Source organism: Ursus arctos, unplaced genomic scaffold, assembly GCF_023065955.2.
Source record: "Ursus arctos isolate Adak ecotype North America unplaced genomic scaffold, UrsArc2.0 scaffold_15, whole genome shotgun sequence".
Taxonomy (NCBI): Eukaryota; Metazoa; Chordata; class Mammalia; order Carnivora; family Ursidae; genus Ursus; species Ursus arctos.
The window spans coordinates 39,049,485-39,070,864 of NW_026622819.1; the positions used below are offsets into that span (position 1 = coordinate 39,049,485).

General features: G+C 39.8%; 3 protein-coding genes across 4 annotated transcripts in view; 2 read left to right on the forward strand and 1 right to left on the reverse strand.

Moving 5' to 3' along the window:
- LOC113263922 (uncharacterized) overlaps nt 1-21,380 on the reverse strand; it is a 124,318-nt gene that overhangs the window by 67,463 nt on the left and 35,475 nt on the right. The window lies entirely within an intron of this gene.
- On the forward strand, nt 1,908-5,436 carry SPINK7 (serine peptidase inhibitor Kazal type 7). Its single transcript, XM_057312239.1, has 4 exons — nt 1,908-2,044; nt 2,898-2,923; nt 3,654-3,778; nt 5,170-5,436. Exons 1-4 carry the CDS (start codon nt 1,984-1,986, stop codon nt 5,213-5,215), a joined length of 258 nt encoding a protein of 85 aa, XP_057168222.1. The 5' UTR covers nt 1,908-1,983; the 3' UTR covers nt 5,216-5,436.
- SPINK9 (serine peptidase inhibitor Kazal type 9) lies at nt 16,094-21,101 on the forward strand. Its single transcript, XM_026510709.4, has 4 exons — nt 16,094-16,230; nt 17,168-17,196; nt 19,216-19,343; nt 20,911-21,101. Exons 1-4 carry the CDS (start codon nt 16,176-16,178, stop codon nt 20,954-20,956), a joined length of 258 nt encoding a protein of 85 aa, XP_026366494.1. The 5' UTR covers nt 16,094-16,175; the 3' UTR covers nt 20,957-21,101.

The window sequence follows — 21,380 nt, forward strand, 5'->3', positions numbered from 1 at the left end:
AGACACCTCTTCTTAAAATATAATGTCTTTTTCTCAGTATTCATTGTCTTCAAACTATCATAGCAAACAATAAAACTTATAATGAACTCTCTTTATTATGGCATTCACTTCTCTTTTTTTCCATTACTGAACTCAACATAGTCTCCCCCATTAATTAGTATCATGATCTTGTGAAGATTACTTAAATCCTCTGAGTCTCAACTTACTCACTGGTAAAATTAGGGTAATAAAAATTCCTTCCTCAATGAGTTGTCCTGAAGATCACATTCCATATTCTAGTTACCATGTATGAAGCTCTAATTATGATCTTGGCACTCTGATACACACACACACACACACACACACACACACGAGTATATGTGTGTATCTATCTATCTATCTATCTATCTATCTATCTATCTATCATCTATCTATCTATCTTCAATACTCAAAGCCATTTTGGGAGGTAAATATTATTTCTATGCTACAGATGAGGAAATCAAAAGCATCCAGAGCTTAACCTGTGTACTTAAAGTCATACAGTCAACAATTATTAAAAGCAAGAGTCCAAATAAAACTCTCTGGACTCAATGCCTATATTAACTACTACATTATATTCCTTCCCAAACAGACGTAAAAGTCAAAATTTTAGGGAGCCATGCCATGTCATTTATTATTAGTTTATTTTCCTTGCAGATGTCGTGTTTTAGAATGTACTGAAATAAACCCACCAAACAAAAGACTGGTGGAACAGAGACCACTGCCTTCCTTCAGGTTTTCATATATATGCCCTCCAGCCCAACAGACGAAAAACAGCTAATTGGACAATTGTGTTTGGAAAATCCAGTTTACAATCTAATGTCAGCAACCCATAGCAGAAACTTTTCACTGATCATTAATAATAATTACAATCACAATGACAATGACACGCACTGCATTTTAGAACAGACTTTCATATAGGTGACTCCAGTTCTGTAAATTCTATTGTGGTTAGCAGTAGGTCCCAGTTGACAGGGCATGAAACTAAGGCTGTGGGGTGGTCTCTGTACTGTTTGACAACTATTTTCCAGTTCTCATCCTTCGGGTCCTCAAGGGACAAGATAAGATCATACTGTAACCTCTGTGATTGAGCCAGGTCACTTGATGGTGAGGGAAAAGTAGTGTCATTTCTAAGGGGAATATATAATTGCTGAAAATGGAAATCTCCAAGGGCACATCTTCACTCCACCTTGACAATGAACGATATTCCAAAACTACTCAGCCCGCTTGGGATCCACTGAAGGCAATATGGCACCATCTGCTGACAACTGTATGTGGATAGCTTGAGTAAAAAATAAACATACATTAAGTCACAGAAATCTTGAGGTTATATGTTAGCATAGCATAATCCAGTCTCTCTGACTGATACAGGCTGTTGGCACATAAATGACTCACCCAAGGTCACACAGCTAGAAAATGTCAATGCACTTCTCCAAGTCTCATAAATGCTAAGGTCACTTTTCCTCCCACCAGGTCCCAGCTTGCTTCCTATGTTCCTTGCTTCAAAAATGAACAGTATTTCCCCAGGAGGCAGAATATAAACCTAAGTGTGATCTGTCTAATCTGAATCGAATATTCTTTATTTGGTGAAAAAAAATTTGACGTTTTTTACTTATTTCATAACTAGGCCAAACAGCCTATAGTTAATTTCTTCCACTACTTGAAGTTGAGAATTCTAAATAACAGTCCCCACCTCTGGTGCAGGCAGGAAAATACCTCTCACCTCAAATAATCAATTTCTCGGTCAGATAATAAGTAGCAATTATGTGACAGGAACCGCAACACCACCCAGGGTGTGACATTGTGTTTTGAGAGCCTCTCAGAGCCAATACTGACTCTGGATGATCTCACGGGAAAGGTGGAGAAACCAAGCACTGGCATATAAACCTGACCCCTTTCCTAGGGTATGGCTGATATAGCTGGTGTGACAGCCCTGACAGCCTCTGCACCACAGCCGTTTCCACCATGAAGATCATCGGGGGGCTCCTTCTGCTCTGCACAATGACTCATTTCTTCAGCAACTTGGGTGAGTTAAGGGCACAGAGTGCCCTGTGCAACCATTAAGCTTGTCTTCCCAAATAACCCCTTCTCAGTGTTGGAGGGAAATGTCTGGTCATGCGGATTTAAAGTGTACTGGCTTATAATACAAACAGCCCTGGCCTGGGAAGGGAGAGTCTTATGTACCAACAGGTGTTGGGGAGGGTTGGGTCCAGTGTTTTCCCTTTCAAGGATTTTTATTTTCATCCGTGGAGCCGTAGAAAAAAAAGAACTAATTTCTTCATAATTCTACCATTCCATAAGGCCACTGGAAGTGGTTGGTGTTATTAGATACTATTCCTCAGTGCAATGACACAGAAAAACTTGGATGTCTGTCCAAATCCATCCAGGAGGATCGAAATAAAACACAATTCTCCAAAACCTCGGAATCAACAATTAGACTTTTACATCCTGAAAATTATTTAAATAAATAAAGATTCTAACACCTTAAGAACATTCCATTACATTTCTTTATATCAGTTCAGAGGGGAGAATATCAAAGATGGCAGCACTTCAGGCTCCTAGGAGGAGTGACTGCAATACTTTCTATTGCTATCTGACTTTGAATCATTATCAAAGACATAATAAGTTCCAGAAAATGCCCCATGGTCGATAAAGGGAGGAAACTGGTCAATTCTCCTGCCTGAATAAAGGGCTTACCTTATTGGCCATTTGGCTTCTTCAGCAAACAGCTGGAGTTTTATATAAGAACAGACTGTGTGCTGAGATTCGTCACCGGAGCAAATGCAGAATCTCAATCCATAGGCCCAAATTAACATTAATTAATGAGACTTCAAGACTTTGCTTTATTTTTAACATTTCCATCTGTAACTCTCTTTCAGAAGCTGCTAGTCTACCTTTAACAACAGTGAGTATATTGAATTACACTTTAATTTCAACTCCTATTGACTGACATTTAGTCAACAAATGTTTTTGAAATATATACGTAGAATTAATTCAGGGTGTTTGGGGAGGGGGCAAAGGAGAAGGTGGGCACAGATTAAAAAATCTCCTCTGCTTTCCAGAAGGCAGTTGAAGACAAATGACATACATGTTACTAACCATAGACTGCAAAAAAAAAAAAAAAAAAAAAAAAAAAAAAAAAAAAAAAATCCCAAGTTAAAGGAGAGAGAGATGACTTCCAGCTGAGAGGTTGGTAAAGTCTTCATGGGAAGGACAACATGTGAGAGGCAGGACACAGTTACCGTGGTTAATAGCACAGGCTCTAGATTTGAATCCCAACCCCATCACTGACTAGCTTTTACATTATGCAAGTTCTCTGTTTTTAAGCCTTAATTTCCCCCATCTATAAAGAGGTGTAATAGTAGAACCTACCCTATTCAGTTGTTATGAAGATTAAACAAAGAAAATTCATGTATGATTTAAGCTTAATGTCTAGCATGGAAATGCTCAGGAATTATTAACAAAGTATGCAGTAGTAACAGAGGTGGGGATAGCAATACTAGTATTTGTCATGGTGATAATATTATTAATAGAATTAGCTACAGAATATCTGATCTGGGACTCCTAGGATGGTATTTTGCTTCCTGCCCAACATAGCCAGCATAGCCTAGGATATTTTCTTGTGTCTGTCGCAGGTGGACTGCAGCATTTACAAGAAGTACCCAGTGGTGGCCATCCCCTGCCCCATCACATACCTGCCCGTTTGTGGTTCTGACTACATCACGTATGGGAATGAGTGCTACCTATGCATTGAGAACTTGTGAGTACCTTGCGGGAAGCAAAAAGAAGTTGCGGCCAGTGTCCTGCACTGCAAACCTCTCCTCTATGAGCCTGTGTCACTCTCCGTAAGCTGTGCTTATTCCCACCTGGAAGCAGCTGGTAGAGAGAGAAAACTGTCTCACAGTCAGGCTAGGTTTGGGCCACCTGCTCTGCCAGCTTGAACTAGTTCCATCCATCACCCACCTGCCAATCCCTGTCTCAACTGAGGGGGTCCAGTAAGACCAGGAGCCCAGAGGTTCTATAGAGGCAGGTCAGGAGTCACCAAGGGGCTAAGGGGATCATTTGGGGGTGATCTCCAACCCCAAGTTCAGCTATTTTAGGCAATGGAGTTCTACACAGTATCTTGTTAGAAGAAAAGGTCTTGAACCCCATACTAAATAATCATTGAAAGCCACTATCCTACATGATTTCTAAGAGACTTGTAGCCATACTGCTTGATTCTTAGACAAACTGTGGCTAGAGAGCCTTTATCCTTCTCAAATTCCTAGTGGCTCTAAGTAACTGTAGCCTTAAGAGGGAAGAGGGGAAGAAGGCTAGCACAAAATTTTTTTCTATCATCTAAAAGAGGGGGATGCAAGCTGTCAGTGCTTGGACCTGGGTCCCACGGGCATGTTTTGCTTAGGTATTTTTGTTTGGTCTGTGCCGTATTTTTGAAGGCAATATCACTAGGTAGTTGTCACTTCTTTAATGTAGAACAGGCACCTTAGCATTTATTACCTTACACCCCAAGTCCACTTTGTTCATTGTTAAGTCTCCTTTAGACCACTGGATATTGGCTACCTATCTTCGATCCTGTATTTTTCATCTTGTGATTATCTACACAAGTTAGAATATCAGTTTAGGGCCTGCGCTCAGAAGGATATGTCTGCATCTTTATTTCTATTCAGGAATAGGGAACATTCACAAAAGGGAAGATTCTCTAACAGGCACACACATTGGGCCCTTGGCCTAGAAGCTGGCTTGTGTTCAAGGACACTGAAGTGGACATGTAGTGGCAGTTCTCACTAACGCAGGACCCAGCTTCATCACAGGCCTTGTTGGCAGGCCACCTTGTTGGCAGGCCACCTCAGCTTTCCATGCCAGAAGTCCTCCTCCTGTATTACTGTAAGATTTTGGTTTATGGGCCCAGGTTCTGGAATCAGTGGAGGGATCCCACTGATCAGTGGGGGGGTGGAAGTATCACCGAACTAGAGAGACTCTACTTCTGTCTCTGTCAGAAACTGCCTGTGGCAAGGACCTTCCTTTTCAGGGATTCAGTTTCTTCATCTATAACATTAAGCTCTGCCTCATAATTTCTATAGTTCCTTTTGGCTCTGACATTACATAACATTGCCTCTTGTTTAACAAATCTTGTTTTGTGTTTTCTCATAGGAAAACTAATGGAAAAGTTCAGCTACTTCATGAAGGAAGTTGTTAACTTCTCCACAGACATGGGTACAGAGTGATGATATCTTCACCATCATCGTCATCATCCCCAGCTCTGACTGCCTTTTCCCTCATCTTGGCCTGTGCTCTGGGTAGGGGCAGAGACAGATTCGGAGTCATCTCTGTTGGGTGGAGAAAGTTGTTGTGGTCTTCCTCAAACTCATGCCTCACTGACTTCCTGGCTTCTTTTTGTACCTCAATAAAAGAATCTCCCCAGAGAGTTTATCTTTTACTTCTGCTTGTATTTGTTTCTTAGATCGGATGTAATATCTCAGTTTAAATCTAGAACTGAGGAACATACAAATCTTCTTTAGGAGAAAGCTTTGTATGAAGAATCTCAAGTGACTTCCAAGAGACCCACGCACGTGCGCGCGCATGCATACACACACACACACACACACACACACACACACACACCCCATCAGTGAACACCTTACCCTCTCCTGGAGTCCTTACCTTCCTTAATCAGTACCTGCCACTGGGAACTAGTCTATGGACCATACTGGTCCTTTATATTAGTCTCTTTTCTGAAGTTCCTTAGAGGGGCACCTCCTTCATTATAAGAAGCCAACCCTGGAGGGAAGATTTTCCTGCCCATTTCTTTCCATAGGCATTCCATAATTTCTTTTTTCTTGTCTCTCACCTTGCTAACCTCCTGCTGTAGCCTTTTTTTTTTTTTAAAGATTTTATTTATTTGTCACAGAGAAAGAGAGAACAAGCAAGGGGAGAGGCAGGCAGAGGGAGAAGCAGGCTCCCTGCTGAGCAAGGAGTCCACAAGGGACTCCATCCCAGGACTCTGGGATCACAACCTGAGCTGAAAGCAGACGCTTAACCGACTGAGCCACCCAGGCATCCCCTCCTGCTGTAGCCTTAACAGAACATCTCTGGCACTAACTACTACACTGCTTGACCTCCTCTCTAACACTTGCCTTCCATACTTGTAAAATGTAGATACCACTATGTACCAAGACAACACTGACAGTACAATGGCAAATTGTACATTTTTCTTTCAAATAAAGAGATCTATAATTCATTCTTAGTGATGAAGCTAGAGTTCCTTCTATAGAGGATGCTTATGTGACCACAACACTTTGAGAAAGTCTTTAGTGATAGACATAGCTCACAAGAAATTAGTGACCCAGATTGGACCTTGGTGTACTTTCATCGTCCTCATTTTCTCCTCCCCATGTTCACTTCTTCCCTCACTTGCTCCAGAACTATTCTTTTTTTTTTTTTTTAAGATTTTATTTATTTGTTTGACAGAGAGACAGCCAGCAAGAGAGGGAACACAAGCAGGAGGAGTGGGAGAGGAAGAACCAGGCTCCCAGCGAAGGAGGGAACCCGATGTGGCGCTTGATCCCAGGACTCTGGGACCACGTCCTGGGCTGAAGGCAGATGCTTAACGACTGAGCCACCCAGGTGCTCCCAGAACTATTCTTGGCCCAGAAATTTAAAGAGGATAGTCCTACCCACCTAGAGGCTGCCCTAAAGATACGAGGATGTCTGTGGAAACCTTATCTCCTCATAGACTCAAGAAGAGAGAAGGAGGGGTGCCTGGGTAGCTCAGTCGGTTAAGCATCTGCCTTCAGCTCAGGTCATGATCCCTGGGTCCCAGGATTAAGCCTTGCATTGGGCTTTCTGCTCAGTAGGGAGCCTGCTTCTCCCTCTCCCTCTCTCCCCGACTCGTGCTCTCTCTTGCTCTCTATCTCAAATAAATAAATAAAATCTTAAAAAAAAGAAGAGAGAGGGAATCCACGGTTATGGTAACTCCGTAAGAGTGGTATAAAAAGGCTTATAAACAGTTGGATCATGCCTACATTTATATTCTACTGCTAGAGTGTTATATAATTACAAAAGTACAGACTCGGTCCCCATGATCATGACACGCCTAACATGGTCAGGATGATTGGGATAAAATATGGGTCTGAATCAGAGTTATATTCAAAGTCAAGTTCAAAGTCAAGGTCAAGCCAGATATTGGTCAAGTCAACTATGGAAACTGTGAAGAAGAGCAAGGATAGAGAAGAAGCTTAGATAAATAAGCTGCTGAAGTAAAAGTAGCAGATAGGGAGAAGTTGTGATCTGGACGGTGAAGGGCCTGGGATAGATGGTCAAATGGCCTTGCTGGCTTAGCCCCCTTCAGTTGCTTGCCACCTTCAGCGCCTCTCACTTCCCGGTTTCAAGCTCCCACCCCTACTGGTGTGATCCTCTCCCAAGCTGCTCATACCTGCTCATGTATGTGAAGCATCCCCTCACCTGAGTTGCGTACAACCCCACAGGTTTCTCAGTATGTTGTGCTCTTCTCATCATGCCAATTCCTCCCACCTTCTTAGATCTTCAGCTTCTCTTGTCTTTCCTTTTCTTGGTCTTGATCTATCCCTGCACCTGGCACTGTTTGCCCCGTCTAAAACAAACACCTGCATTTTCCCAGTGCTCCTTACTAATCTTTCTTACATAACTTCAGTTGTTTCTACCTTCTTAGGAGACTGATTTCCATATTGTTCTACATGCCTCAACCCTTTCTCCTCTGCTGCCTCTAAACTTTTGTCTACCTCAGTCCTTCTCATGCTTCCTCTGACCTCACTCACATCTCCTCAACAGAACTGAATCCTCAGAAGCTCATTTCTTCGTACACAAAAGCTCTCTTTCTCCTAGTAGTTGGATTGTGATAAAGACCATGACATGGGCATACCCTTACACTGTGAGCTCATCCTCACCCCCACATATGGTACAGATGGAAAAACCTACAAAATCCCTGCCAATTGTGCATGAAGTTCAGGGAAAGATATCAATGGAAACATGCTACAAAATGTCGGCAAAATACACACCTATATAAGAATTCCTGATCATCATGGATGAACGAGAGCGAGTAAACAGCCTCATTTTATGAATAGAAGCTCTGAACTCCCAAAATTGGAAATGCCTCATTGCTCACATGGTAGACGAGGACAAGAACCCAGATCTGCTACTCCCAATCCAGGGCCCAAAAAAGTGTTTCCAGAATTTTATTCATCCTATCTCAATACCCTTGGGAATCAAACTCCTTCTACTATGAAATGACCCAGTATATAACATTTGTAAAACACTTACAGCTCACAAAAGACTTTCATATTCCTTGTCTCATTTAATCTTCACACAGCATCTGTCATAAGATAGACATGATCAGCCTAGCTTCTCAGAGGAGATAAAAGAAGCTCCCGGAGGGAAATGATGGGCAGAATTGCAGAACTGTAAATGGTGGATGGTTCTGCTGGCTTTGAGTCTAGCTAGTGTTGATTCTACACACCACACTGCATAAAGACAATGAGGAAACATCTGGCTTCATTGCAGCTGAGCGGCCTCAGGTCTTTGGTCCATATTCTATTCAAAGCAGATACTAGCTCATGATGACATTGACCCTTTCTTTCAACCCTTCCACAACTCACGGCCTAAAAGAAATTGAAGTCTAGATTTGTCTTACAATTGATACATTCCCAGAATCCTTTTAATATTTATAAATGATGTTTAAAAATAGTTATTGCTCTTCAAATTTTGGAATCAACCTGTGGTTGAGCTGTAGAAGAACCAATTATGGCATACGGAACAGAACGTGCATATTTTTAATGTCTGAAATGTAAAAATAAACATAGAGGTGACAAATCTTTAGAGAGAAAAGCTGACTGAGGGAAGCATATGGAGGCAGGTAAATTTCTTGTAAGATTATGGGATGCTGCCTAAGGATGAGAGTAATAGAAAGTGACTAAGATATATTAAAGTTATCAAGGTAGTATGCAGAATTTTTGAAAAGTCATGATATACTCAGCAAAAATTGGAAAGAACTAAAAGTGGGAAGGTAATATAAATTAACAACTTTCCTTCATAGATGGTAGACAATAAATACTAAGGTACACTTAATGCCTGTATTTCTTGATTTCATAAAGGCATAAGTATACTTTGAGAATTGTGACGGTAGCAACCCTAGAATAGAAATGGTTAAAATTAGCTCCCACTGAAGTGATATTGGCCATGAAGACTTTTGGTTTTCATCGTAACCTTTTAATGTCATGGAATTTATATACATATTCCTTACTATGGCATATGTATTTATTTCTTTTCTTTTCCTTTTTCCCCACCAGGAAAAGTAAATCTTTGCCACAGGGAAGCTGTTAAATTACCATAAATGTAAGTGTAAAGTAGGTTTATTTTTAAATTTTTACCTCTCCAAGTACAGGCCTTGAAGGAAAAAATGACTTTAAGTTTTGCTCACTTCTCTACGTACTCATCGGCACTTGTCTACTGAGGTCTCCGGCATGTTCATCACTATTGTCTTCATTATAAAACTCCACCAAGCAGCTCAGGAGAACACAACAAAACCTGGAACAGGAGACTTGCATGCTTATGGCAACTTGCACATCACCAGGTGTGTGGCTGTAGGTTGGTCATTTACATGGGCAATATCTCCTTTCTTACTGACAAAACCAAGAGAATAATAATCCCTAATTTAACCTGTACATTGTGAGAGTCAGAGGACATATGCATGTGCACATGCTTCGTAAACTGTAAAGTCCTATGGAAATGAAAGGGATGATTATGATCCATCCTTCTCCAACACTTACCCAGGCCTGAACACATAGACTACATTCCTGGAAATGTGTTTGGCATGTTGAAGTGAAGGCCCATGACCAATAAACGTTGTGGGGTTTTTTCTTGGTATGAGAAATGGGAACATTTCAGTTCCTTAGAAATTGATACTAGAAAGTAAAAAGGCAAATGTGCAATTTGAACATATAAGATTACATGAATTGACTTATATAGTTTGCCTCCTTTGAACATGGCCTCACTTAATACCGTGAGTAAAACTGTGATGAAAAATGAGATATTCAAATAATCTCAAGGGATCTCATCACAAAATATTTACTAGTTTTGAAAGGAGAAAGAGTAACAGTGGAATGGAGAAACACTGCAGACACTAACCTCCACAAGTGATCAAAGTTAGCATAGTCAGTGATGGGGCAAATCGACATCATGGATACTATCTCAAAGTATACAATGTGAAGAATATAGAACAGCTTCTGTATTTCCCTGCCCCAAATGCACAGCTTGAATATAGCCACTAGGAAACATGAGACAAACTCAAATTCAGAAACCTTCTATAAAATAATTCATCTACAACTTTCAAAAACCAAGAACAGGCCTTTTAAATATTCTGCACTGAAAGAGACTAAAGAACATGATATTGCATGATCCTAAATGGATCTTTTATTATCGTCATTGCTGCTGTTTGTTGAGAAACAGTTCACATACCATAAAATTCAGGGTTTTATTTTTTTTTTATTTTTTAAATTGAAGTATAATTAACATGCAGCATTATATTAGTTCCAAAAAATTTTTTTAATGTAAAACTCTAATCTGCTCACAAAATTGTGCAACCAGCACCATTATTTGATTTCAATATCTTTCATCACTCCAAAAACAAACTCCGGACTGATTGGCAGTCACTCTCATTCCCCCATCTTTCCAGTTCCTGGCGGCCATGAATCTAATTTTTGCCTATGAATTTATTTACTATTCTGGACATCATACATAAATAGGATCGTACAATATAGGCCTCGTGTCTGACTTTCTTCACTTTGCGTAAGGTTTTCAAGGTTAACCCATGTTGTAGCATGTGTCAGTACTTCATTCCTTTCTGTAGCTGAATAATATTCCATTCTATAGCTATACTATGTTCCATCATTTGTCAGTTGATGGATACTTGGATTGTTTGCAATTTTGGACCATTATGAGTAAAGCTGCCATGAACATTTACAAGTTGTTTTCGGGGGGGTGGTGGTTTTTTGTTTTTGTTTTTGTTTGTGTCTTCAATTCTCTTGGGTAAATACCTAGAAATAGAATTGCTGGGCCATAGAGTAACTCCACATTTAACTTTTTGAGAATTTACCAAACTGTTTCCAAAGTAGCTGCTATGACATTTTCCATTCCCACAAGCAATGTATGAGGGTTCCAATTTCTCCACATCCTTGACATCTTGTCTTTTTTGTTATTGTTGTTGTTAGCCATCCTAATGGATGTGAAATGGTACTCATTTTGGCTTTGATTTGCATTTCCTTAATAACTAATGATGATGAGCATATTTTAATGTCTTTATTGGCCATTTGTATATATTCTTTAGAAAAATGTTTATTCAAATCCATTGCTCATTTTTTATCTAGATTATTTGTCTGGTTATTGTTGACCTGCATATATTCTGTTTAGCTTTATATATTCTGAATACTAGGCCTTTATCAGATCAATGATTTGCAAATATTTTTTCCCATTCTTTGGGCTGTCCTATTAAGTGCAAAATTTGCATTTTGATAAAATCCAATATATCTCTTTTCCCTTTTGTTTATTATATTCTTAGCGTCATATCTAAGAAACCACTGCCCATTCAAAGGTCACAAAGATTTATGACTATGTTTTCTAAGACTTCTATAGTTATAACTCTTCTATTTAACTCTTTGATCCATTTTCAGTTAATTTCTGTTAGAGTTTTTTAAACAATCTGATTGGATTGAATCATTCTGTTATAAAGGCATTATTATTATTATTTTAAAAAATTTTATTTATTTATTTGACAGAGAGAGAGACAGCCAGTGAGAGAGGGAACACAAGCAGGGGGAGTGGGAGAGGAAGAAGCAGGCTCCCAGCGGAGGAGCCCAATGCGGGGCTCGATGCGGGGTTCGATCCCAGATTCCGGGATCAGGCCCTGAGCCGAAGGCAGACGCTTAACGACTGAGCCTCCCAGGCGCCCCTGTTATAAAGGCATTATCGACACACATGGCAAAATGTGAATGGAGTCTTGAGGTGAAGAGTACATGAGAAGTTCTTTGCTCTAGTCTTGAAACAATTATTTCAAAATAGAAAGTTAAAATTCAAAAATGTGTTCTTCCTGATTGTTATGCAAAACAGGTACTAGTAACTTGATAGACCTGTTCCTCCAAGAAAGCTAAGTAAAGGCACAGAAGTGACTTCAGAATGGGAAATAACAAGAGAATATGGGAAGGATATGCCATGCAGGCTGAGTTCTTAAGTAAATTCTCAAATAAAACATAAGGCTCTCCCCACCTCCCCTGCCCCCACCAATACACATTGAAAATAGTTCCGAATTCCTTAGGAGAAAAAAAACCCCTCAATTCATAGTGACATTTTAAACAGCTGCTTCTCCTTCTCCTTCCCCTTCCCCTTCCTCCTCCTTCTTCATCTTGTTCTTTTTGTCAGGATAACTCAGGGCTGCCTAAAAGGTCTTGCTTATTAGGAGGAAAGGATTGCCATTGTGTTGAAAGGCATTTCTTAAGTGCTCAAGGGACTTCGTGTCAAAGTCTTCCTGATTCCCAGATCCCACAGCATTTCCCCTCCAGAGGTGACCACTTAACCCACGCGTGCACATCAATGGCTCCTGAACTCTGGCCAGTCTCCCTCAGAGGCAGAAGAGGTTTCAGCAATTACAGCCCCAGCCAGCCCAGCCCTCTGATACCCTCCAGAGAGTCACCTATATATTAGTTCTCCTCTAATCTTGTATCTAAAATCTTCAGATTCAGTTCTTCTTGGGCTTCAATTCGGATGACTACTCTGTATTCCCTGAACTAGAGAATCTCCTTTATGGCCCTGGAACTCTGTTAACTTCCTCCTTCTAAATTATCCTCTTTTTCTTCTCTTCTCCCTTCTGCATTCACACTCCATATTTTTTTAAAAGATTTTATTTATTTATTTGACAGAGAGACAGCCAGCAAGAGAGGGAACACAAGCAGGGGGAGTGGGAGAGGAAGAAGCAGGCTCCCAGCGGAGTAGGGAGCCCGATGCGGAGCTCGATCCCAGGACTCCAGGATCACGCCCTGAGCTGAAGGCAGACACTTAATGACTGAGCCACCCAGGTGTCCCTGCATTCACACTCTTATAACCAACCAAGCTGAGGCTCTGATCCAGGAAAGCTCTCCCTCAAGTAGTACTTGCCTCACTGAACCCCTATGGACCCACCTGCTGGAATCGCCACCTGAGGGTGGAATTTGGGAACTTCTCTCCTAGACTAGTGATCTTCAAATTATCCTGTGGACTCTTAGGGACTCCATGAGTGTGACTCAAGGGTCATTATGGGAAGATGAGGACAAGGAAGATAAGCTGCCACAGTCCTTCTTCAAGTAATGGTGAACCTCTGTTATCTGTTTAGTGTATTATGCTTCCATACAACATTTTCCAGTTCCACTCTGCACTCCTGTGATCTTGGACAACTTGTTTATTTTCTCTGTGCCTCACTTCCTTTATTTGTAAAGTCTTGGTAGTAATGGTATTTATCTAATATAGTTTTAAAATTTAAATAAGTTAATATTCATACAATTCCCAGAACACCTGACACATAATTAGGGCTCAGTAAATATTATTACTGCTGTTGCTATTGTCATTAAAGTATTTTGCTGTTGGAAAAGAAAAGTTTAAAAATGTGGATAGAGGCCATTCAATAAAGGAATCAGCTCTGCAGGGTCCCTGATAAGTATTCATTTGACCTCTAATGAGATACTTAAAAGGATAAGATTCTCATTACCTCTGGTCATTATCAAAGAGTACTGATCGTCATAAAGTTCCTTTTGTGATCACATGCTAATATTTATTATTTCCAGTACAGCCACAAAGATACACCATTTGCTTATTTTAAGATAGTTCTTAAGTGCTTTTTCAGACCACAGTCACTGTCATTGTCTTTGCTATCATGATCATTATCATCAAATACCAAAATTTCTTAAGAGCTTACTATGTGCCAGACCCTGGACAAGAACTTTACAAATACAATCTCATTTGAAACTTACAACAGCTTATGATGATGGTGCTTAAAGTATTTGACACTTGTTAAAATGGTGAGGAACATGTCATTCAAGGTATAATCTTGAATGCGCCTATTGCGATAGGAGACAGAGATTGGGCTCAAGTCTGCAAAAAACAAGTGGGGATTTTTAGCCAAGGAGCAAGTTGAGGTGGTCAGTAGATGGAATATTATTAATGAGAGTTACCAAGAATAGAAAGATTCTTGCTAAAGGTTGGCCAAGGACTTATATATTAGAAGTGGGGAATGAAGAACTTGATCAGATATCAAAAGTGTTCAGATATCAATGGTAAGGAGATGACTTAGCAGGATTTTATGCCAAGACAGAAAGGGGCAAGCCAAAGACATGAGATGGAGGGGAAGTTGGGAGCAAGGTTAAGGCCTAGTCAAGAAGAGGGCTCAGAGCAGCCTAACTAAAGTTCAGTCAAGAACAGAGTCCTTGTCAAGCTATAATGAAGACAGTAGCAAAGTTTCTCATTATTCATGGTATACCCATGTTGTAATACAGCTTCTAAGAGTAATGCTCATTAATATTTACTGAATGATTAAATGAACATTAAGAAATTAAGGCTACTAAGAGTTAAAAAACTTGCACCAGGTCATGTAGGGAATGGTGAAAGTGGCAATGAATTCAGTTCTGCAAGACTCTTAGAGTTTCAACTCTCAGTAATATTATGATGCCCTCGCCCCAGACCAGCAGAGGTTCTAGCTGTCTTTATCCTTTTGAAGGGAAACAATTGTTTCAGTCTCTCAGTCTTTGGCACTACTTCCACTAGTGGTACACACAGTGTCTTCCAACTCTGTCTACCAAAACTGCAAGAGCTGCTTGCAAGGTCTTCTCATAGAGTCACTGTATTTGAAAATTGGCACATTCTAAAATAAGTGTCCTTGTAGCCTTTATCAGATATTTCAAATGAAAAATGGTTTGATAAAGCACAATTAAACTTATTTAAACCATGGCCAAATGATTGGTGAGCTTGTCTGATAAAAATTAGTGTATTAGTGTAAGATGTCACTGGCCTCATATTAACTATGGCCCAGGACAAAGTCAACATCTCATTCTTGAATCATCAAGCTGTGTCTTCAGGACTAGAGAATCATGGCCAAAACTTTAGGGACAGTCCAGCCATTGCAGTCACTAAATCCATTACTGGTTAGGATGGTCACATAGCTCTTTATTATTACCTTTGAGAAGTCCCTTCTCCAAAGGGCCCTGTATAAACAAGCTTCCACCAGAGATCTGGCAGGTAAATGAGGTGTGAGTGCTCACCAGCTCCACCTACTGTTCCATCTCCTCAAATTTAGATTCTTGGGAAAATTATCCCCCTGCTAAAGAGCATCAATCATTGCTTGTTTCTGCTGAATCAAGACTTGGGTGTTGGGGTGCCTGGGTGGTTCAGTCGGTTAAGCATCCAACTCTTAATTTCGGCTCAGGTCATGATCTTGGGGTCGTGGAATTGAGCCCCATGACAGGCTCCATGCTGGGTGTGGAGCCTGCTTGAGATTCTCTCTCTCCCTCTCCCTCTGCCCCTCCCCCCGCCAAAAAAAAAAAAAGACTTCGGTGTCGATACCTTTTCTCTGTACCCAGTCTGGACTTCCATCTGGCAACACTTCCTATTTGGTGCCAGAGGAAGGAGGGGAAACTGGGAAAATGTCCCAACCTAGAAAGCTGCCATGTTAATGAGTGTTCCCGGAAGTAGTACAGAGACGAATATGTAGTAAACCCGGTGAAATTACTTAACTTCTCTGTCACTTCATTTTTTCATCTGTAAAACAAAGAAAATGGTAGTAACTATCCAATAGATTTGTTATGAAGATCCAATGGTATGTGAAAGCACTCAAATTCTCAAGTATGTAAAGAAATAACAACAGCTTTATTGGGTTCTATTATCTATTAAAATGCCACGAGCAACTATCTGATTTCACAATAAAAGAATTTTCATACTAGCAAATGTTTCTGACCTCTCCCCATGATTCTGTTTCTGGAAATTGCTCTTTCACAACCCAACCGAGGCAGGAACTCTTGACAATATATAAGGCAGGACCCAAGTGGGCAGAGCAGACACCAGAGAGTCACTTGTTTTGCCACCATCTGACTGCCCTTGGTCACTTCAGCAGCATGAAAGTAACAGCCTTTGCCCTGCTCTTGGCTCTGGCACTTACGACCATCTTCAGTAAGTATCTCTCTCATAACACCACCCCTGTCCTGATACCAACAGCTCATGTCATCTTCTGCTCACAGAATTCTGGGAAATACACAGCACATAGATAATAAGGGAAGCTTTTTGAAATGCATTTTTTGTCTCTATTAATAAATCACTAAATGATATCATGTTTGGGGCTGAGTTGACCTAAATGGTCAGCTAAGGCCAAATTCTTATCCATATAAGCATGTTGTATAACTTCTTTGGTAAGGGTACATCCAGACTCTGCTTTGACTTGGTATCTCCATTTATGGGGACCTCATTTCTTTTTAAAATTGTCCCATCACCTGAGGGTAGCAGAAGGGGAGGTGGGTGGACGGATGGGGTGCCTAGGTGATGGGCATTAAAGAGGGTATGTGATGTGATGAACACTGGGTGTTATACGCAACTGATGAATCATTGAACACTACATCTGAAACCAATGATGTACTGTATGTTGACTAACTGAATTTAAATTAAAAAAAAAACCCATCCCATCCATTGTTTGGAAGCATGAGCTATTATTATTTTTGCTTTGAGTTGAAATCTGCTTCCTAAGAATTTTCAACTGCTGGTCCAGCTTCTGTCATTTATGCCTACGACACAATAGCAGACATTCCCTAGATATAAAACCACTTTTTTTCCCAATATTTTTTGAACTCTGATTATGAGGTAGGAAAGAACAAAACTCCTCATTATTATAGTAGCTTCTCCATGCTTTTGGCTATGCTCAAATTCCATCCAAAAAAGAAAAAAAAATCTATGTTGAGCTTCAACCTTTGATATTATACTGATACACATTTCTGAATAGTCTTATGTTTTTGATAGGCTCAGAGCTGAAACAGAAATGAAAGATCATTTTTTTTTTAACAAGATTAGGTTCTTTCAGAGTTTAATTTGGTTTCTCTTGTCTTTGTTTTTCTTACAGATGTGGAATGTGCTGCACGCCCTCAACAGGTCAGTACATCCATCTTGATATAAAAGTCCTACTTCTATGTAAGTTTAAAGCCAGTATCAACAAGGAACTATTTGCTTCTGTACATTAATTAAATTGCTACATGTTTGAAGATTTTTTTTAAGTATCAAAATTGATTTTTTTTTTTTAAAGCTTTTAAGAGACCTTTCTGAAATGCATGTAGTAGAACCAAGTGGTTAGATACCTAGCCTCCGAGTTATCAAGTTCTGGGTTTGCATTCCAGCTCCTTGATCATGTGGCTATGGGCAACAGTACTTGGCTCATAAGCTTTTTGTGAGGGTTAAAACCACAGTGTTGGAAGAGAGTTGAGCATGGTACCTGGCACCTAGTAGAGCTCAAGAAGGACAAGTCATGACTCTTACAATTGTTAAACGGGTCACATACATCTTTGTTCTTTATCTTAGAGAATGAAGATTTTCATTTAAGCTTCCCTTTATGACTCATATTAAGCAATAACTATTGTTGAGTAAATCTAGGTGTGGTAGTAAAAACTTTAAATCAGGAGTCCAAGCTCAATGGCTTTTAAGCTATATGACTGTGGGGCCTTTCACTTCTTTGAGTCTTTTGTTTTACCTATTAAGGAGAATAAGAGGGTTAAGAGTGTAAATTTTGGAGTCAGACAGTCCTGAGTCCAAGCCATCCTTCATGATTTAGTAGCTGTTTGAGAATGAAAAAGGTTAATGAATATGAAGCCTTGGTAGTTTCCTGGTCACACTGTGCATATGACGTAAGCCCTGACACTGGGGTTTGAGCAGGCAAGAATAGGCTCAATAGGCAAGAATCGAAATCATGCTGGCATATACTCATCAAGGAGCACCATCATTCCCATTCTCCACCAGACTCCACTAGCCTCTGAGCTCCTTCTGCCATTTTATCTTGCTTACTAATCTTTGTGTTGCCAGCCATCAGCTCAGCCCTAAAACTGAGAAGGTACCTGGCATAGGGCAACCAAAGGAATGAATGCATTAATTAATGGAACATAGCTGAAGGGGAAGATGAATTTAACCTGAAGTGTGAGCATATTTCAGGTTACCCAAGTGGAGATATTCAACAATTAGTAAAAACATCACAGGTGGAACTCTGAGTCAGAAAAACTGGAAATGTAAAGTCTTCTGTATAGAGCTAGTTTGTGTAGTCCTGAATGTAAAGCCAAGGGATAAAACTAATAGCTAGTATTTTTTTCAGTATTTTCCATGTCATGAAGGGCTAAGCATTTTACACATACCTTCTAGAATATGTATTTTTTACTTTAACCTTACAATGTCGTTATTATCACCCTTACTTTGCAGGTAAAGAAACCAAGGCTTAGAGAAGTAAAATGATGGCCCTACCATTGTAGAGTCAGGATTTGAAATCTGATGTGTTTGACTGTTACTGTCCACACTCTTCAATTTGCTCATAGTCTAAAACCCCAGAAAACTCTGTCTTGGCGATTGCATACCTGCTTCTGCAGGGGGCTTCACGTTGGCTTTGCTCCTGGCATTTACAACAGTGGTTCTCAACTACAATAGTAAAATACATGTGTCTGTCTAGGTGCTGCTGAAGTGCGTAACACGTGCTTTGTGACCAATCATTAATGGTAAAAGTTGCTAATGATGTGCTAGTTCTTAAAACATAGGAAGGATCCCTATAATACATCTCATGTTTGCATTCGGATAGAAATTTTTGTAAGTGAAAGAGAGAAATAGCAGGATGTGTAGAAAACTAACCCCATGAGAATGATTACAACTGTGAATCTGCCATGCGTGTTTTTAAATTAAAATTTTTAATTTTTAGGTAAATTATTTCGTTACAAGCTACCATAAAGAAATTTATCTTTCGACTCATGATTTTATATCTGATGTAAGAAATCTTTATGCTTGATATATCTCAAAGGGGTTGGATGAGGACAGACGATTAGAAGAAGAAATAAATGACTTGAGAGCTCTCTAAACTTGCTTGGGAAATTCTAAATCCTGGGAATAAAGATTTGGTTGAAGGCTTTTAAAATGTATTTCCAGGTTGACTGCAGTAGATATAAAAAGTTACCACCAGGAAAAGAGGGATTTTGTCATGAAATATATGCACCAATTTGTGGATCTGATGGCAAAACTTACCCCAATGATTGCTTCTTTTGTTATGAAGTTCAGTAAGTGTTGAAATATTTTTCTCTTCTATATTTAAGGTGTAATTAAGTGTTATGACAAACATACCTCAATTAGAAGAAGTGATTTAGGGCACAATGAATATGTAAATATGATGAATACATAGAATTTGGGGTCCCTAGTGTCTTTGGATCTGTACGTATGCTGGCAGTAAGAGTAAATCAAAGAACCTAGAAGCTCTACGTTGGAAGGAAATCTGAGGGCCATCTAGTTCAACGTCCACCTACAAATCTATTGCTTGAACTCCCTCTACAAAAAACTCAAGTCATCCTACAGTGCGTGCTTGATTATTTCCAGGGCAAAGAACATCCCTCCTCCTATCATGCCAGTCCAGTCATCTGTCAGAATGAACCATATCTATTGTTCAGTTTTAAGAATTAAGTTTAGATATGTTAGAGCCCCCTAATTATTGGCACAAAAGAGGATAATATCTAGAACCCTTAAAGAAATTTTTCTGTTTCAGAGTATGATTTCTCAACAAAATATATATTGAAGCTCTGATAAAAATTAAATTTGAAAATCAAATAGCCAAAAATAGCTTAAAGGTTACAAAGTAATCATCTCAAAGATATGTTAGTACCAGCTCAAAAATATAAGATGGTGCATGATATACTAGAATGTATAGAAACATACAGATCCTTTTAAGAATTTTTAAAACATACATGAATGAAAACAAACACCTAACATAGATGGCATATCGTTCCAGTTTGTTTTTTTAATCAGAAAAAAAATTACTTTTTTTTCTTAAGATTTTATTTATTTGATAAAGAGAGAGAGACAGAGAGAGCAGGAGTGGGGGATGGGGGCACAGAGAGAGAGGGACAAGCAGACTCCCTGCTGAGCATGGAGCCAGACACCAGGGCTGGATCCCAGGACCCTGAGATCATGACCTGAGCCGAAGTTAGATGCTTAACCAACTAAGCCACACAGGTGCCCCAGAAAAAAGTTACTTTTATGAGAAATAGTATTTTATGAAAAATGTAAAATGTGATATTTACAACAAAATCGTTTACGAAAAAAGGTTTCTAAATGTGTCTCCTTTAAATAAGAAATTCATTAAATATGTTTTCAGGGATATAAACTGATTGTGATATATTGTGATATCATCCTTACACAACCAGCACCAGTTGCTAAAATATTTCTAAACTGCAGTCACTCCCTCCCTTCCTTTTTTTTTTAAGATCTTATTTATTTATTTGAGTAGAGAGAGAACCAGAGAGAGAGAGCACAAGCTGGGAGAAGGGGTAGAGGGAAAGGGAGAAGTTGGTTCCCCACTGAGCAGGGAGACAGATTCGGGACTTGATCCCACAACCCCGAGATCAAGACCTGAGCAGAAAGACAGAAGTTTAACAGACCGAGTGACCCAGGCGCCCCCAGTCACTCCCTCCTTTTAAAAACATCAATGAGTGGACAGACTTGAGTACCTCGGGCGGGGGGTGGGGGGTGGGGGGGTGGGGGGGTTGTTCATTAGTGAATGCTAATTAGTTCCGGATGCTAATAAAATGCCTATGGCCTCAGCAATTTTCATTTGTTGCTATTTTCTCTCCACAGAAGAACTGACAACAAACTTAAATTTGTACATTTTGGAAAGTGTTGAATCTATCTTGTGATTCCAGTTCACCCGAAACACACTCCTTCTCCCATATAACCCATGCCGCATTGCCTAATCTTGTCACCGTCATGTCTGGATTTCTTTGTAGAATAAAGTAGACCTACGTGGAATAAACATATGTCTGACTCTTTGTTTAGGAGTTGAATCCTCCAGATTTGTTTCACTTTTGGGTGATGTCTAATGGACCATCTTAGGGCCACATCCTGGGAGAAAAGGGTTAACTAAAGACCAGTAGTGGGAACCAGAAAATCAAAGGACCTGAATCTGATGACTTCTTCTTGCCCAGGCTAGGAAGACAACCCCTGTGCATAACTTAGTTCTTGTGTATTCCTGGAACATGAACAGAAAAAATGGGAACCTTCAAGTACAAGAATCAGGAAACACTCTTTTGCTAGATGTTTCTTATGCT

What these genes read in the sequence shown, in the direction of transcription:
- SPINK9 (XM_026510709.4), top strand. Translation starts at nt 16,176, where the DNA reads ATGAAAGTAACAGCCTTTGCCCTGCTCTTGGCTCTGGCACTTACGACC. An exon ending in GGCACTTACGACCATCTTCA is followed by an intron (nt 16,231 to 17,167) that starts GTAAGTATCTCT and finishes TTTTTCTTACAG; the next exon opens with ATGTGGAATGTGCTGCACGC. An exon ending in TTCTTTTGTTATGAAGTTCA is followed by an intron (nt 19,344 to 20,910) that starts GTAAGTGTTGAA and finishes TTCTCTCCACAG; the next exon opens with AAGAACTGACAACAAACTTA.
- SPINK7 (XM_057312239.1), top strand. Translation starts at nt 1,984, where the DNA reads ATGAAGATCATCGGGGGGCTCCTTCTGCTCTGCACAATGACTCATTTC. An exon ending in CTAGTCTACCTTTAACAACA is followed by an intron (nt 2,924 to 3,653) that starts GTGAGTATATTG and finishes TGTCTGTCGCAG; the next exon opens with GTGGACTGCAGCATTTACAA. An exon ending in TACCTATGCATTGAGAACTT is followed by an intron (nt 3,779 to 5,169) that starts GTGAGTACCTTG and finishes GTTTTCTCATAG; the next exon opens with GAAAACTAATGGAAAAGTTC.